General features: G+C 36.6%; 1 protein-coding gene across 7 annotated transcripts in view; it reads right to left on the reverse strand.

The window, feature by feature from the left end:
• The window catches only part of FRMD6 (FERM domain containing 6), a 230726-nt gene that overhangs the window by 13179 nt on the left and 201502 nt on the right, over positions 1-16045 (reverse strand). For 6 of the 7 annotated variants that reach the window (XM_073211247.1, XM_037016060.2, XM_073211246.1 and 3 more), the window contains 7 exons: positions 14596-14699; positions 13540-13616; positions 11216-11402; positions 7976-8131; positions 4476-4541; positions 3559-3627; positions 908-1082 (listed from right to left, as the gene is read on the reverse strand). In XM_073211247.1, coding sequence (XP_073067348.1) covers positions 908-1082; positions 3559-3627; positions 4476-4541; positions 7976-8131; positions 11216-11402; positions 13540-13616; positions 14596-14699 — 834 coding nt within the window. The remainder of the gene's footprint in view (positions 1-907; positions 1083-3558; positions 3628-4475; positions 4542-7975; positions 8132-11215; positions 11403-13539; positions 13617-14595; positions 14700-16045) is intronic. The other variant, XM_017671198.3, reaches the window with a different exon arrangement.

Genomic DNA, 16045 nt, shown 5'->3' on the forward strand with positions numbered 1-16045 from the left:
CCTAAATTTAATCTAACTGAATTAACAAAAATCACTTCAACACGAATTTGCAAAAGAAATTAAAGACGTTAGAAAATAGACAAATATACAAATAGCATTTTGGGGGATTAGAAGTTGGAGTGTGTTAAAGTGAGAAACCCAGGATACCATAAATTAAGATGAATGGCTAACCATTCAGTTATATTGTAAAGTTGAAGTCAATTGCTGGAGGCCCCTCCCTGCCTTCCTCTTCCTTCCTGTGCCTTGTCCTCCACATTTCAGGGCCCAAGCCTCTGGAGCTCCAGATGGACTGCTCTCTATTCTGACTGTGTCTCAGCAAAGCCCCCACAGGACTGGATGGTGAAATTGTCCAATAAAAATTTCTCTCTCCTTTCACTGTCATTCTTGCTGAGCCAGACTTGGGGGTTTCCTAGTAGTCAGTAAGAGGGATTGGAGACATTTCTGTGACCCACCTTTACTGTCACTCTAATCTATGGAATAATCACTTTAGAAGGAATTTTGCCTGTGGATAATAGCACCAAAGTGGATCAATGTATAATCAGAGTTCTGAGATGCAAACAAACCTTGCATGGTAAACAAACTTTAATGTGGTGGCTTTTTGCAGGGAGTTTCAGGCCAAAGCACGAGGATACTTTTAAAGAGACTGTACTGAGGGATAGCTAAACGACAGGGATAATCTCAGGTATTTTAGATAGGTACTACTCTTGGTGGGAGTCAAGGCCATTCCTTGTCTTCTGGGACAGTGCTGATATAAATAAGAAGGCTGAGCTGAATGTGGAGAGACCCAGTCCCAAATCCCACACTTAAGCAGTAGTCTAAAGCCCCTGTTCATGGCAGCTGTAGAGTAAGGGGCCACAGGTGGCAAAGAGCCGGTTTTTTTGCTTTTCCACCCAAGACCCTGCAATACCTTCATTTTCCTCCAGCTTCCGGATGTGGCGCAGGACAGGCTGCAGATTCATGTAGAGGCGGTGGCTGTTGCTCAGGAGTTGCAGGAGGTGTCTGGAGCGTGTGGGGCACCCCGTGTAGTATATGAGCTTCCTGGCTGAGGGCAAGCCATCTGGCAAAATCTCAAATTTTTTGCCCTGAGGTGGGAAATCATGAATCAGATTTGGGAGAAAAGTCTCTGATTTGCCAAGGTTCCCTTCATTTTGTTTACTGAGAAAAACTACTGATTCAGAAATAGATATTAAAAAGCTCCATTCAAGATTTTCTCAGAGATAAATTATTGTTTCCCTTTCAAAAATGTCACAGGTACAGAGAGGACTGCCAAAAAATTCAGGAACTGTCCAGCCAGGGTCTGCTGGCAAACACTGCTGTGTATGAGTGCCGATTGTCTTTGGTTTCTATGGCCAGTCAGGCTATTTACATAATGGAGAAGAGAAGGGACCATCATGAAAGCCCCTTCAAATGCAATCCCAGCATCCTGACTCAGCAAACAAGATGGCCAAGCCCAGGAGTGTAATGCATTCATGTATTTGTTAAACGCCTAATATGTACTAAACACTGTGCTAGGCGTTGAGAAAGTAACAGAGAATAGGACAGACAAGGTCCTTACCCTCATGAAGATACATTCTGGTGCGAGGGATGGCAAATAAACAAGTAAAATAATTATAGTTTATGATAAATTCTGTGAAGGAAATAAAGAAGGAGTTATGATAGTGAACAATACAGGATACCTATTTAGGGTTTAGAAAAAAATGGAAAACTTCTCTAGCTGGATGAAAGAGGGAGCTGAAGTTAGACAAACAGTTGGAAGGATGAGACAGGAAAGAGAAAGCAGAGATATAAGTATGAGCATCTATCAACAAAGATATAAAAATCTCATTCTTTAAGTCTGGGACCATTAACATGAAGTACTAAGTTAAGAGTGAGGGTTTGGCAAAGTTCCTGACAGTTATGGAAGATTACTAATTCTTCTAACTTTCCTAATAATGCATAGGGAAGCAGGACTACAAAAAAGAATATTCCAGGCACAATGGTTCTAAGCCAGAGAGAGAGAGAGAGCAAAGACTTATTCTAACTGCACACTTAAACCTGGTACAGAGTGATATGGGATGGAATTTTTCACTTCGGGAACTTTTCATTTTAAATGTACTACAGTGGCCCCAGTGCTAGAATGGTAATAACTGACAAGGAGCACTAAGCAGTATTAACTCACTTAATCTTCACAATAAGTCTATGGGGGTAGGGACCAATCACCCACATTTTGGAAAGAAAAAACCAAGGCACAAAGAGGTTAAGTAACTTGATCAAAGTCACACAGATAGGCAGGGCCAGGCTGGCTACATGATCATCTGGGAAGCTGTAAAGATAGAGAAGAGATTCCTGGTCTCTAACCCACACCCACTGAAGTAAAAATCTCTTTGGGGATGTGGATGAGGCCCAGAAATCTTTATCTATGGACCTCGGATGAGACTGACACACAACTACATTCAGGAACCACAGAGTCCAGGACCCTTAAAGCATTCAATTTCATTAATGTATTTTATTACTACTTAGTTTGGGACATGGAAGAGGTAAGTGGGGAATAATTTGCTCATTTTCAAGCAGTTCAGATCCTTTCACAAAGAGCTTGAACAAGAGAGAGACAATGAGGAGGAGGTAGGTCGGGCCCCATTTAATGTATGACTAAAGTGAAATCAGATTGAACTGTGCCCAAGCAATTAAACTAATATAAAGTTAGGAACAGGTTTTGACTCAGGGCAGTGGAGAGTCAGTGCCCAAATGCTATTTGGCAATACATCCCTTTATTTATATAGGTCACCTTCCTCATGGGAGAGAAGTGCATGTGTAAAAGTCCTTATCTTTCTCCTTTTTTTGTGTAATTTTTCTAATAATTTTTGAACAAAGAAAAATGGATTTTTAATAACCACTAGATACACATTACTAACTGTAATTCTTTGAGTCCTATCAAAAAAATAGATATAGCAAGCCAAGTAGAGAAACAGTTGGCAAAAATCATGAATTTACTCTGACAAGAAAAACAGTATACCATTCTCAATATTCTAAAAATAAAAATATTTTTCCTGTTATATTGATAGACCTTCGTACATAATGACAAATTTCAAAGAGTCAGATAAAGTAAAAACATTTCTTATATCACTCTTCATTCTTTCTTCAAATGAAGCAACTTCTGGAAGAATTGCCAATCCCCTCACTAAGAGTAATTTACCCTATGATCATAGCTTTTTGTTTTCTAATCCCTCTGCTGTAGGCTTTTTAAAAAAATTCAGTTTGATAAACTTATTTTATACTTTTCCCCTTATATTTCTTGCAACTAGAATAATTTAGGGTAATATGGTAGGGACCAGAAACACAAATAAAAATTAGTAATTTGATGTAAGATACTTAAATTTTAAGTTCACTACTGATGAATAGCAAGCATTAAAGCACAGGTGTAAGAGTATAAGAAAACTATCTTCATCGTCAACCTTTTAAAAATACTGACTTTTGTACTTGGGGCAGTATTGTGTTAAAAAACAAAACACAACAAGAAACAACAACAGTTCACAGAAACAAACAAGTGACTAATTTTTTACTAAGTTATTTTAAACTTACCACAAACACCAACTTTCCAACATTTGTCCAGGGGAAATCATAAAGTAACTGTTTCTCCTCATCTAAATTCTGTGGAAAGAATTATAGTGCATAGAGAGTTACTGAGAAACTGGCAGACACTCTAAAATGGCTCTAACTTCTCTCCCAGAAAACTAAAATGTGGTAATTAAAATGTGAAAGAGGTCCTCAGCTCTCTTTGGAGATGTGCAGACAGTAATTAAAAAATTAATGAAACAATTCTGTAGCTTTTGGTTCCTGAGTGACTGCATTAACTGGCCCTTTCAAGGTAATCTATTCCCTTCTGGCCTATCATTAAATTTAAATAAAAAGTCCAAAAGACTCAGGCATTCAAGAGATGAGATAAGGCACTCAGGCTTTTTTAACTGAATTATTTTGCCTACATCGAAGATAAGGCATCCTTATATTCTCCTAAATCTCATAAAAAAAGGGATTATCTCGTCCGTTGATTGTAGATAACATCACCCCACCTGCAAAAGGGTGACAGTTACTTCTCATTCAAGGGACAAGCCTTATCAGAAAAGTGTAATGGAAATTAAAACCTCTGATCAGGCAGTGCATTAAAATGTCATTTTTCTTTACACAGTTATACATACTCCAGAGGATAAAAGAGAATATTTAAAATCAATTGATACCCAAAGAAAAATGTTTGGATAGTAATGATCTGTTAGTGATGAACCTTGGCCAATCTTTGCTTGTTTTCTTTTCTAGAGGACTTACCACTGTTAAGGTTTAAACTCCATCACTTCATCTATCCTACAGTATCTGGGCTGGACAAATTGGAAGTAATGATCCATCGATGGCTGGAAATGGACTGATGAACCTATCACCAGACCACACAGGCCCACTACCAATGTAAGACAGTGGATGCCATCTATACTTATTTCTCATTTACTAACCTGAAAAATCTGTATTCCCCTCATGGTCAATCCAAGGGTCAGAGAAGCTTCAATTTCCCTTTTGTCCTGTAGGAATAAAATTGTATGAAAAAGTATACCATTCTTCAACTCAGAACCAAAGAAAAAAAACAGAAAGAGAAATATCAGGTCTGGAAAGTTTTTGACTTAACTCTGTCTTTATGCACCCCTAGTCTTCTATGAGCTTAAAAATAATAATGAACACATATTAAAGCAATAATGGGATTTCCTATTCTCTAAATCCCTAAGATTGCAAAGCACCAGTATTTTCACTATATTATATACACTTTCATATCAATCACACATACTTAGGTGACTGAACACTCCAGTAAACAAGACAATTTTTGCAGCTTTTGTATTTTTTTTACCTTCCATCTTATGCCTAACCTTTTCTCAGATGTCAGCATCCTGAATCTAATATTATAGTTACCTTCTGAGATACACTAAAATTTTATACTTCAAAAAAGTAAATCTAGCTCTGAAACCAAATTTAGAAGCAAGGCTCTTTCATGAGGATAGATAATAAAGTTGTAAAAGCTTTATATTCAGTTAGTTTTGAAAGAAAATATTTTTTTAAGAAGCTCAGTTATCACTTATCAATATGATACACACTCTACCAGCTAAACCATTAACTTTTTTTTTTTGGTGAATGTTTTGTATTTTATTTATTTATTTATTTATTTATTTTTATTAAGGTATTATTGATAAACATTCTTATGAAGGTTTCACATGAAAAAATAATGCTGTTACTAGATTTACCCATATTATCAAGTCCCCACCCATACCCCATTGCAGTCACTGGCCATCAGTGTAGTAAGATGCCACAGATTCACTATTTGCCTTCTCTGTGCTACAGTCTTCCCCATGACCCCTCACACCATGTGTACTAAATGTAACAACCCTTAATCCCCTTCTCCCTCTCTCCCTACCCACTCTCCCATACCCTTCCCCTTTGGTAACTGCTGGTCTCTTCTAAACCATTAACTTTGAAAAATAAACTATACAAGCATAGGAAAAAATTCCTGAAATGCACTCTGAATTTTGAATGCACTCTGAAATTTTGCCACCTCTTTTAAGTACTCACCTGTACTAAGTGTATATAAAGTATGAAGTTCAAAATAAAGGATAAATTACTAAGTAACTGAAATATTTTTATTATGAGATTTCTCAGTAAAATTATAAATGAGTATGTACAAATCTTTTATTATGTTCAGTGCCAGTGTTCCCATGAACGTGGTAGTATTTTTAGAAAATGCATCCTCACCTGTTATAGTAAAGAGAAGACATAGCCTATTTTCACTACTTTGGATGTTTTTTCCCAACTAATGTTTTTATATCAAGAAAGCACATATAATATAGGTTTAATAGGAGAAACCAATTCATCGCAATGAGTTTAGGTCAATTTCCCCTTCAAGATTGTTCTGATTGCTTCCTGAAATAAGACTGGGCTCATAAAAATGCTACTGGTGCATGTATGGGGTATATACTACTGGGAAAGGGGCACAGAAGTGTTTTGTTTTAGAATGTTTCCTGTCCTCTGTCTACCTTTTTTCCACTTTATATGCAAGCCTTAAATGAAGCAACTTTAATTGTTTCCACTTAATTTCTCCAAAGAATGAACTGTGCCCATGAGGTAATATCTATCTCCCTACTTCATTCGGTTACATTATTAATAATTATTCTGTTTAAAACAGACAAGAGAGTCATTTTCTATCCCATGTAGAAGTACAACACTTCAAGCAAATTTGAAAGATTAATTTTTACACAAAAGATACACTGGGGATATCTACTTCACTACAGGATCCTTAATAGGAACCTTTAAAATATTAAGCTTCCCTATCAAATAAGAAGCAGTTAATATTTATTGAGCACTCATTAATATGTTAGGTACTGATTCAGATTCATTATCTCATAGAATCTTCCCAACCTGTGAAATGCATAGAACCATTCCCACTTTATAGATGGCCCAGGATTATAGTTACATTTGCCTAGGATCCCAGTAATAATGAGTGGGGATGCAGGGTTTCTAACTGATACCAGATTCTAAAACCATACTCTTTCATATATTTTTATCATTTTAAATATCTATCATTTTAAAATGTAAACTGATTGTCAAAATTTCATTTATTTCTATCTTCTCATATAAATTGAAGTGTAACAAATGAAATCTCAAGGAAAATATGACTGTCAAAATTTCATTTATTTCTATCTTCTCATATAAATTGAAGTGTCACAAATGAAATCTCAAGGAAAAAATAACAACTTAGTCTTTTAGGAATTTAGCCAGAGAGATCTCATGAAACTCGATTATGCCTTTAAAGAAGATAGGGCATTAATAATGCATCTATTGGGCATGGTCTATCATCATGTTTTCTGAAACAGCTAGGAAGATTATACAGCAATATATCCAAACTATTCTCAATGGAAGTCTAGTCTTCAGCAAACCTCAGAGGGAGGCATGTTACCATCCCACTTAACTATGGTGAAACTGAAGCACAGAGAGGTTAAATAACTTGTGTAAGGTCACATAGTAAGAGGTGAAGCTGGGATTCAATCCCAGGAAGTTAGGCCCAACAGACCATACCCTGAACCACTTCGTCCTTTTTGGTTTTGAGACTATACATTTGCATACTTACATAGGAGTTCAGGAGTTTTTGCCAAGGAAGTGACACTTGTAAATAGGGTGAGGAGAGGAAGGAAGAGAGGAAGAGAAGGCATAAAATGATAAATAGTGGTATATTTGGTTCACTGCAGAGCCTGGCCCCAACTGTAATTTGGGTGTGTGACTTCTGACCCAGGATGGAAAAATGAGGCAAGGATATACAGAACACAAAAGACAGTAACAAACTTCAGAGAGTGAGGGAACCACAGAGTTCAGTGACTCAAGCATGCTGGTTGTCATATAGACCTGAATCCTGGCTTTTCCACCTACTAGTTGTATGGTCTATGGTCTGTTTCTTCATCTATAAAATGAAGATTACAGTTCTGTCTTACAGACTTGTGAGGATTTTTTAAAAAGGATAATAAGTATAAAGTGCTCCCCCCAATAAACACAATATTCAATAAACATCTGCTGTTGTGGTGGTGGTTTTGTCATTAATGGATACAGTGCAGATATGGCTTCACTTGGAGGATTTTAAAAATTACTGAGCAAACAAGTTGCAAATGTTACTCCCCAAGGCAAAAATGCAGATTTGGGAAGGAGAAAAATAACTATTTCATAATCACTGAAAAGCCACATTCACAATTTGTAGCCATTTGTTATCTCAGTATCAGAACCTTAAAAAAAAAAACTCCATCCTGTTCCCAGGCCTGAGGAAAAGCATCATTAACTCCAAGACTTTAATGATGACAAACATCAGGTCACATGAAAATCTTTTAAAAAGCCCATTAAAATTGAAATCACAACTTGAAATAAAAGCTTCTTCTGATCAAGAAGTTTTCTTTTTCTTAGAAATACAGACTTAAGTGCAGTTTTGTACCTTATACAATCTGTAGTAGTGAACAGCGACATCATCCAGTCGGACGGCCTCTCTGATATATTTAAGATGAGCCTCGGAAGCCGTCAGCGCAAACTGATCTTTGTGCATGTTTGGAATGTGCTTTAGGATGTAGTCCTTCCCTCTCTTGGAAACAACCTGTTGGATTACAATTGGTGTCCAATGCAAGATTTGTTAGAGGGAAGTGTTACCTTCACTCCCAAAATGATGAAACAGGACCTAAAGCAGGTTACGTAAATTGGCTGATTTCCATGAGGAATTTCCCACTTTTATTATGTTTTCACCATCTGTTATGTTATTATGCTGAATCAGCTTATACCAGAGGCAACAAAGCCAATTTAGCTGTGGTAATATATATCTAAGAAGAAAAATCATAGGAAATGGGAAAAACATGTTCTCTTGGTTTTGAGCTCACCAAGAAAAAAAATGCAAACTTGCAAAAGTTATGTATACATAACTGTTAATACTTGCAAAATTATTGGTACCATAAAATACATCTACTGTCTTCAGGTTCTGGATCCTACTTAATCCTCCTAAATTTATAGCCATGGAGTGGTAGGTTCTAAATGTTAATCCAAAGGAGGCAGGGGGCTGGGAGGAAATCTCTAAAACACTTTTGGTTTCTACATAGAGGCTGTTATGAACACTCTGTTTGAATACTTAAGAGAAAACAATCTCATTCAAACATTCATTGCAGTTCACTGTGGTTTAGATTTTCATAATAGCCTGAGCTTTTTGGATGTCAAAAATACATAGTCCAGCAGCTTCATGCTAAGAGAAAGGTGTTGATTAGTTAAAAGTCTTAGCTGAATTCCCAATGATTATAAAGTAGGGAAAGAATTATGCCAAGCAAGCAAAAAGTGATGCTTAAAACCATAATATAAAATTAGAGAATTTTTAGTTTTAAAATTTTTTTATAGGTACTGGCATTTTGTTTCTTCCTAATGAATTAGACATGATAAATTTCTAGTCAATTTTCAAGTTTTCCTAAGAAATCAAGTTACATATTTTTCTTTCTAGATTCCTTTTACATGGAGATCATCTTCAGTATCTGTCAACTATTTTCAGGTCAAAGAAAATATTCTTTGTAATGCAATGATGTAGATGACTGTGGTGATACCAAGGGTTGAGAAAATTGGTATTTTGGCATTCTGGGTGCCATGGCACACTGGTTGGGAAGTTCTGCTTTAAACGATCAAGATTCAGTGAGTACCTGATGACAATGAGGTAATGTAAATATAGGCTACTTTTGGCCCAACAGACATTGATATGTAAAAGCTTGACACTTTTTGTGGTTTCTTTTCAACAACTGAGGCACTGTTAGTCAACAAAAACTTTTATGGAGCATCTCAATGTAAAGTGTTTTATAAGTTTACACCTGTTCTTTAGAACATATTAAGAAACAATTTTCTGGAAGCAAAATATACACAGATTATTTGAAAGTAAGATGTAGAATATTTATGTCCAGGGTCTTACTGTGCCCAGAGGAGGGGCACTGGGGACCACGACAGTCTGTCCAACAGAACCACACCTGAGCTGCGCCTGGGAGGATGGACAGGAGGGAATTCGCCAGGTGAAATGGGGCTTCACAGGCTAAGGGAACTTCAGGAGGAAAAGCCAGAAATGTGAAACACCACAGGAGGTGTGGAGACAGAAATTACTGGATGTTGCTAGAGCATAAAATTCAAGGTGCAGGACAACCAGATATGGTCTCTGGAAAGGCTGGCTGGGACCGTATCCTAGAAAGTTCCTTGGTCATGCCTGGGAACCTGGGTTTCACTCTGCAGGTGAGAAGGGAGCCCCTGAAGATTTTAATCAGAAGCAAAATCAACTCATCTGTAAGAAGTGGAGTATAGAGTGAAGCAGGAATAAGCTCCACAGTGGTGCTGATGAGACCTGGAACCTGGGAGATGGGAGGAACAATGATGGCTAGAGGACATGATAAGCATTTAGGAAGTCAACGACCACAGAAACATATGAGAATCTTATTTCTTAAGCTGGGTGATAGGTATTCAAGTGAATTATGTTAGAGCATGTTCTCACTGACTGGATGGAGCAAGAGAAAGAAGGATGGTAAGAGACAGTTCTGATGACTTCAGTTTCTGGGTGACTGGGTGAATGGCAGTGCCACTAGCTGAGATTAGGAATGCAGAAGTAGGAATACTTAGAATTGAGGTGGGAAGATGAATTTGATTTGGACATTTTAAGTTTGAGGTGCATAAGGGTGAACAGTTCTTTCAGGTATTCATGGGAGAGAAACAGATTTGGGAGTTGCGAGCACACAGGTAGTTGTTAACAACATTCATTTGTCTGAGATTTCCCAGGACGTGAGTGGTTAAGTGACAAATGCAGCTGAGAAATTCAGAAGTAAAAATGTCCACTTGATTGGCCATTTTAAAGGTCACTGATGACCTAGGGACAGCACATGAGTGAAGTGATGGGGAAAAAAGACAGATGGAAGTGGGTTAAGTAGACTATGTGAGAAGTGAAGGAACTAAAAAAATTCAAATATACATCACTTTTTCAAAAAACTTTCCTAAGAGGGGAAGGCAAGAGCAGGAGCTCTTCTTTCTTCCTCTTTTCCTCCCTGAGGATGGGACAGTGTGCCCCAAACATGTTTTATATGTTCTGACTCAAGAAAAGTGAGAGTAGAGACTAAAGATGTAGAGAGAGAGAAGTACAGCAGAGACCTGGAGGAAGGATGGGTACAGATATGGCCAGAGTTGGGCAGAGAAAGGACAGCTGAGACAGTTCATGCTGGAATAAGCTAAACTTGCTTGCTGAAGTAAGGGAGTGGTTCCTCTCCTGGTGTGGAAAAGATGGCAGTCAGAGCAAGCAGTTTACTTTGTTTCCTGAGCTTGGGAAAATCCATGAATTATCCCATCTTTTGAAGAGTAATGATTTCTCCCTTCAAATGGGGAAAAAGCTGCCTCAAAATAAGTAAGAAGTCAAGGTCATGTTAATGCCAAAACAAGTCTGGCAAATTCCAAGTTCCACCATATTCAGGATAGAGAGCAATCTTCCTCTGTGTCATCTGTAAGCAGAGCAGGTTCATCAGGATATCACGTGTACCATACTCTCAAGTGTTTAATTTACATCTGAGCATCATGTAGGGTTTTACAAAACATCTGGGTCCTCATTTCTTGAAGCACCATGAGTAGCAGCACCATGAGCTAGAAATGTGCTAGAGAAAACACTTTAGAATTTGAAAACAGCGCTTACCCACGATGGGAAGTAAGCCTCTGGTTCAAAGTATTTTCCATAGTGCTTATTTCTTTTGAAGTTCCCAAGATCAGCCTGCAGGGCAAAGGCTGCCAGCAGGAAATAGGCCTCCTCTCGGAGCACACACTGAGAATGGAGAACTTGTTTTCTCAGGTGCCAGTAATAATAGTATCTTGCTGCTCTGTCACTAGGAAAATAAAAGAAAACAGAGCTCACATTTTGATGGAACAACCCAATGGCATGTAAACAGAATCCAAATCCTGCTATCCATCTGATGACAAGAGCACTTCTGTTTCTGCACCCTCCTTCTCCCTCTCTCCCTACTCATTGAAAAAGGGGAGGCTGTAGTGAATACCTACTTGCTGCCTCACAGAGGATGAAGCAGGAGTCAGAACTCCAAGCAAGACTAACCAGACTACAAAAATAACATTTACAAAGGCCTATAACATTCGATTCATTCAGAGAATGGAAAAAAGATCTGAATCATTCCACAATGATACAGTAAATATTTGATTGAACAGTATTAGAATAGATGTCTAGGCATTTGCTGTGTATTAATTTTGCTGCAATAATGCTGCACACATGACACAAATAAGGACAAATCAGAAGGGACAGTCCTGGCTTTCATGTTTTGCTGGGTTTCTTTGTTTTGTTTTTCAACTGAGCACATTACAAATACTCTAGGCCCTTTTAGAAGTGTTTCCCTTTATATGTCTATCTAGAAAAATTTTTAACTATAAATAGTATTTTTTTCTCTCAGAATAAATGAACTGACAAAAGCTTTCCTTTTTTTTTTAAGTAGATGTTAGTTTGTCGCTGTGTTTTTATAGGCACATGTTATGACAATCATGATACTCCTCAAAATGGAAATACTAATAGTGCACTCTTCACAATCTGTTGAGGTCAGAAATAAATAAATACTAATAGTGCACTCATTACAATCTGTTGAGGTCAGAAATAAATACAGTTCCCACCGAATACACTAAGTAAGAAGTGCTGACGGGAAAACCTTGTTCAAGCTCCAAAAAATGTCACCGGCAAATACAATGATTTTATGATCAAAGTTAAAATGCAAGAAAAAAATGAGTGTGTGTTTTTATATTTTAAGAGCTTGTTTGCCTTCCTATTATTTTAGGCTGAGTGTCTACCTGAGATTCATAGTTTAATAGTTAATGATAATACAGATATATGGATTTATTTTAACCAGGATCATGTTTAAGTATGAAAAGTTGAAAAGCAAAGCATTTATATCATTTTTCTCCCCTTGGGACAGAGCACTTAATGTAATTAGCCTCTAAATAATATATTTTCCTTCTTTCCTGTGCATTCCATACATAGTAGGTAAACTAAGTAAAAATTTTATATGAAATTGGGAATAACTAAAAAATTTCTCAGCCTCTTAAACAATTCCCTATGGGGTATATTTTTTACTTTTTAATTTGCATGTGGCAGTAATGTAAGTATCACGAGCAGATCTCACATATAACTAACTCACTGGCCAAATTGTAACTTTGTCTCTTTTACTTGGGGTTTCTCAAAGTTTAAAAATAAATTAGTAAATCACAGAGTTCACTTTTCTTGTATTTTCTGTTAGTTAGCCAACAAAACCACCTCTGAAAATTCTGCAGTCCTGAATCCACCTGTATACATGATAAACTGAGCTTCTGAAATGGTGAATTCTGAGTTTGTTTCATGAGCACAGTATTATTCATGCACTCCCCTCCAGAAAAATAATCAAATACCTCCCCTTACCAAATTGCATCTAAAATTCTCATAGAATAGTGTTACTGGGCATAATCTTAGCTTTAAAGCTACTGCTAAGACCAGACGCAAGACCCCAAAGATGAAAAGAAAACTAGGCTATATAAACACCCATGCCTTTTTATAGGAGAGATTTCTTGCTGTTGCCCCCACTCCCCACCCTACCACCAGAAAAGAATCTTTTAATTAACTAATGAATATAACTTTAAACAATTTCTCCACTCTTCACAAGACTGTTTGTTTCTTCTCAAATAACTTTTTGATGACTGATTTGTTATTGAAAATGTGCAGTACAGAAAATGTGAGCCAGTGATATTAACAATTTTAGCAACAGTCTAAGATTATCATTCACTCATTCAGTAAATACTTGTTGAATGCCTACGGTACCTCTGTTTTAAGAACTAAGAATACAAGAGTGTGCAAAAAGATTTTTTGAAAAATCCCTGCTTTTATGGAATTTATTTTTAGCAGGAAAGAAAAATAAACATGGAACTTTATTTGGTATGTCAGAAGATGAATGCCACAGGTAAATCAAGGTTAATAATTTCTCCATGTCCTCATACCTGATCAATCTGCCATTTTCCACATAGTACTGCACGCGGAAGTGGATGATCATTGGAGGTCCGAATTGGTCAATACCCTAAGACAGAGACACACATAAAAACCAAGCTATTTTTAGTTACTTCAAGAATGGGTTTCAAAAGCAGCAAAATACCATTATTAACAAGATACCTTTTAAACACTGAAAGGTTTTTATCTACTTTCAATGAGTGGGGGCTAGCAATGGGTAGACATTGCCCCAAATGAATGCCAGGTTCATGCACAACCAGAAGTTATAAAGCATCATCAATACATCTGATACTCGTTCACTGTAATGCCCATGACAACATAAGGGAAGATAAAAATAAAAGTGCCAGTGGACATTTCTAGCTGAGATCCAGCTCTTCTCCCAGCTCTGTCCCCTGTGGTGACCATTTGCTTGTTACAAATGTTCTCTTGTTTCGCTGACATTCCACATACTGAATTCTAATATGCTGTTTGTTTATTTAGTCATTCATGTTTCTTACTTTGTACTTGGCTTTGAAGTAGACTTCCAGTTTATTCCAAGAATTCTTAAATACAAATTGGAGGATCTAGGATTAGACACTGGGGATTTATTCCTGACTTACTGGAGTGATCCTGAAAACATTAGGTAAATTCCCTGTGAATGGGCCCTCCCCAACATTTAAAAGGAATATTGGTGTTTACTAAATAAAGACACCAGGTACAATATGGTAACAAAGTATCTAAAGTAAGTATGTTAAATGTAGATTTAAAAATTACTAATAACTTCAGTTTTGACAGCTAACATAGCCACAGAGGAGGAACAAGTAGTTTTTTTCATGCTTTTCATTTCAAAGCAGTATTTTAAGATTATAAAACGTTATTATTAAATGTTATTTAACCAATTATCAGAAATCTATTGCTATATGCTATAGGCTATTAAAACTTCACTAACGTGACATGTTAGGACTTATTATTCATTTTCCTTTCCCATTCTAAGATATTTTTCTAATGTATAACACTAAAATAAACCTTTTAAAAAAACAAAATAATTTTGCTTATAAATGTAATCTCACCCAAGTGACTTCGTATTGTCGTACCTTGCTGGCCTCTTTCTTCCATTCTTTTGGACAATACTTATAAAGCTTTTGTGACAACTCCATGTATACATGTTCATTATCTGCACATTAAAAAAAGACATGATGATAAAGGATAGGTCTTTTAAAAAGAAAAGAATACACAAAGAAATAGGTTTTTTAAAAAAGTCTCAAGATTTGTGAATCTACTCTGAATTTAAACAACTCAACAAGATGTTAAAAGATAGTAGGTTCTGTGGGCTGGACATCAATGAGATCCTTTATGAATTATTTTGCTTCTGCAATACAAAACACCTACTATTTTCAGGAGAAATATTAGTTTCCAACTCCTGCTTTTACTTAGTTTCTAGGGTCATTACAAGCTAACTCCCAACACTGTGGGAATTACTTGGTCTTAGAAAAACATGGCTTTTGTTTAGCTCACAGAGGACTCTTCTCATAGGTGCAAAAATAACAAAACAGGGCAGAAACACTATCTTAATTGCTATGTAAGAAATCAGAAAACATGGATTGTAATGGCCCATTCCCAAGTGAGGAGCCTGCCACTTTGTGAAGAACAGTCTTTAAAACTATTCCTTCTGTGTTCTCCACGTAAGACACAGTATGAAAATGATCCATTTATTCACACTGCCTTTGGGATCGATCTTGTGGAAAGAGAAGAATCTTACACAAAACAAGATGAATGCCAAAAATATTTCTTCAAGGGAATAATGTTCTTTAAGGTGAATAGAAAATAAGATTGCTAAAAACCCAAGTAAAAAATGATCTAAATGTGTGAAAACAAGCTGGTAAAAAATACAAGTTTTCTAAAGAGAATCTTTTAAAAGAGATGTATTTCACAAGAAAAGCCTTTGGCATTCCTATCTTGTACAAAGTTCTAAATATTTTTTTTAAAAGCTTATTCCTTTTTCTCTAACCCTCTCTCAGGGGATATAGCATATTCATGGAAAGCTCCGCATAAAAATGTAATCATTCTAGAAAGGAAGGGTGTCTCTTTGACTACTCCAAGAATAACACTTGACCACACTATCACTCCTGACTAAATGCCTGGGTTTGACTGGAGAAGTGCCATAAGACAATAGGAAGGGTAAAGCTACTCTTTGGCCATGAATGGCATTTTAAGCCAAGCAATTTGAATGAAAAGGATAAGGAAGAGGTCTCAAAGACAAAAAAAAAAAAGGAGGATGCTATTTAAATCCCTTTATCAGTTCAACTAAAACTATCTCTCATCTCTCCTAGGTTTCCAGTTAAACATGAAATGGACAAGAACAGACAACCTTCTTGTTGAATCTGACTTGTATTTGGCTTGAGTTCCAGGATGAAGAAATAAATAGAACTGAGACTGTTCACATAATAGCACATATTTGTAAATTACCACTATTATGTCTACCATCTGAAAGTTTGATGTGAGCTTTGTATTTTAAGAATT

Source organism: Manis javanica, chromosome 8 (genome assembly GCF_040802235.1).
Source record: "Manis javanica isolate MJ-LG chromosome 8, MJ_LKY, whole genome shotgun sequence".
Classification (NCBI taxonomy): domain Eukaryota; kingdom Metazoa; phylum Chordata; class Mammalia; order Pholidota; family Manidae; genus Manis; species Manis javanica.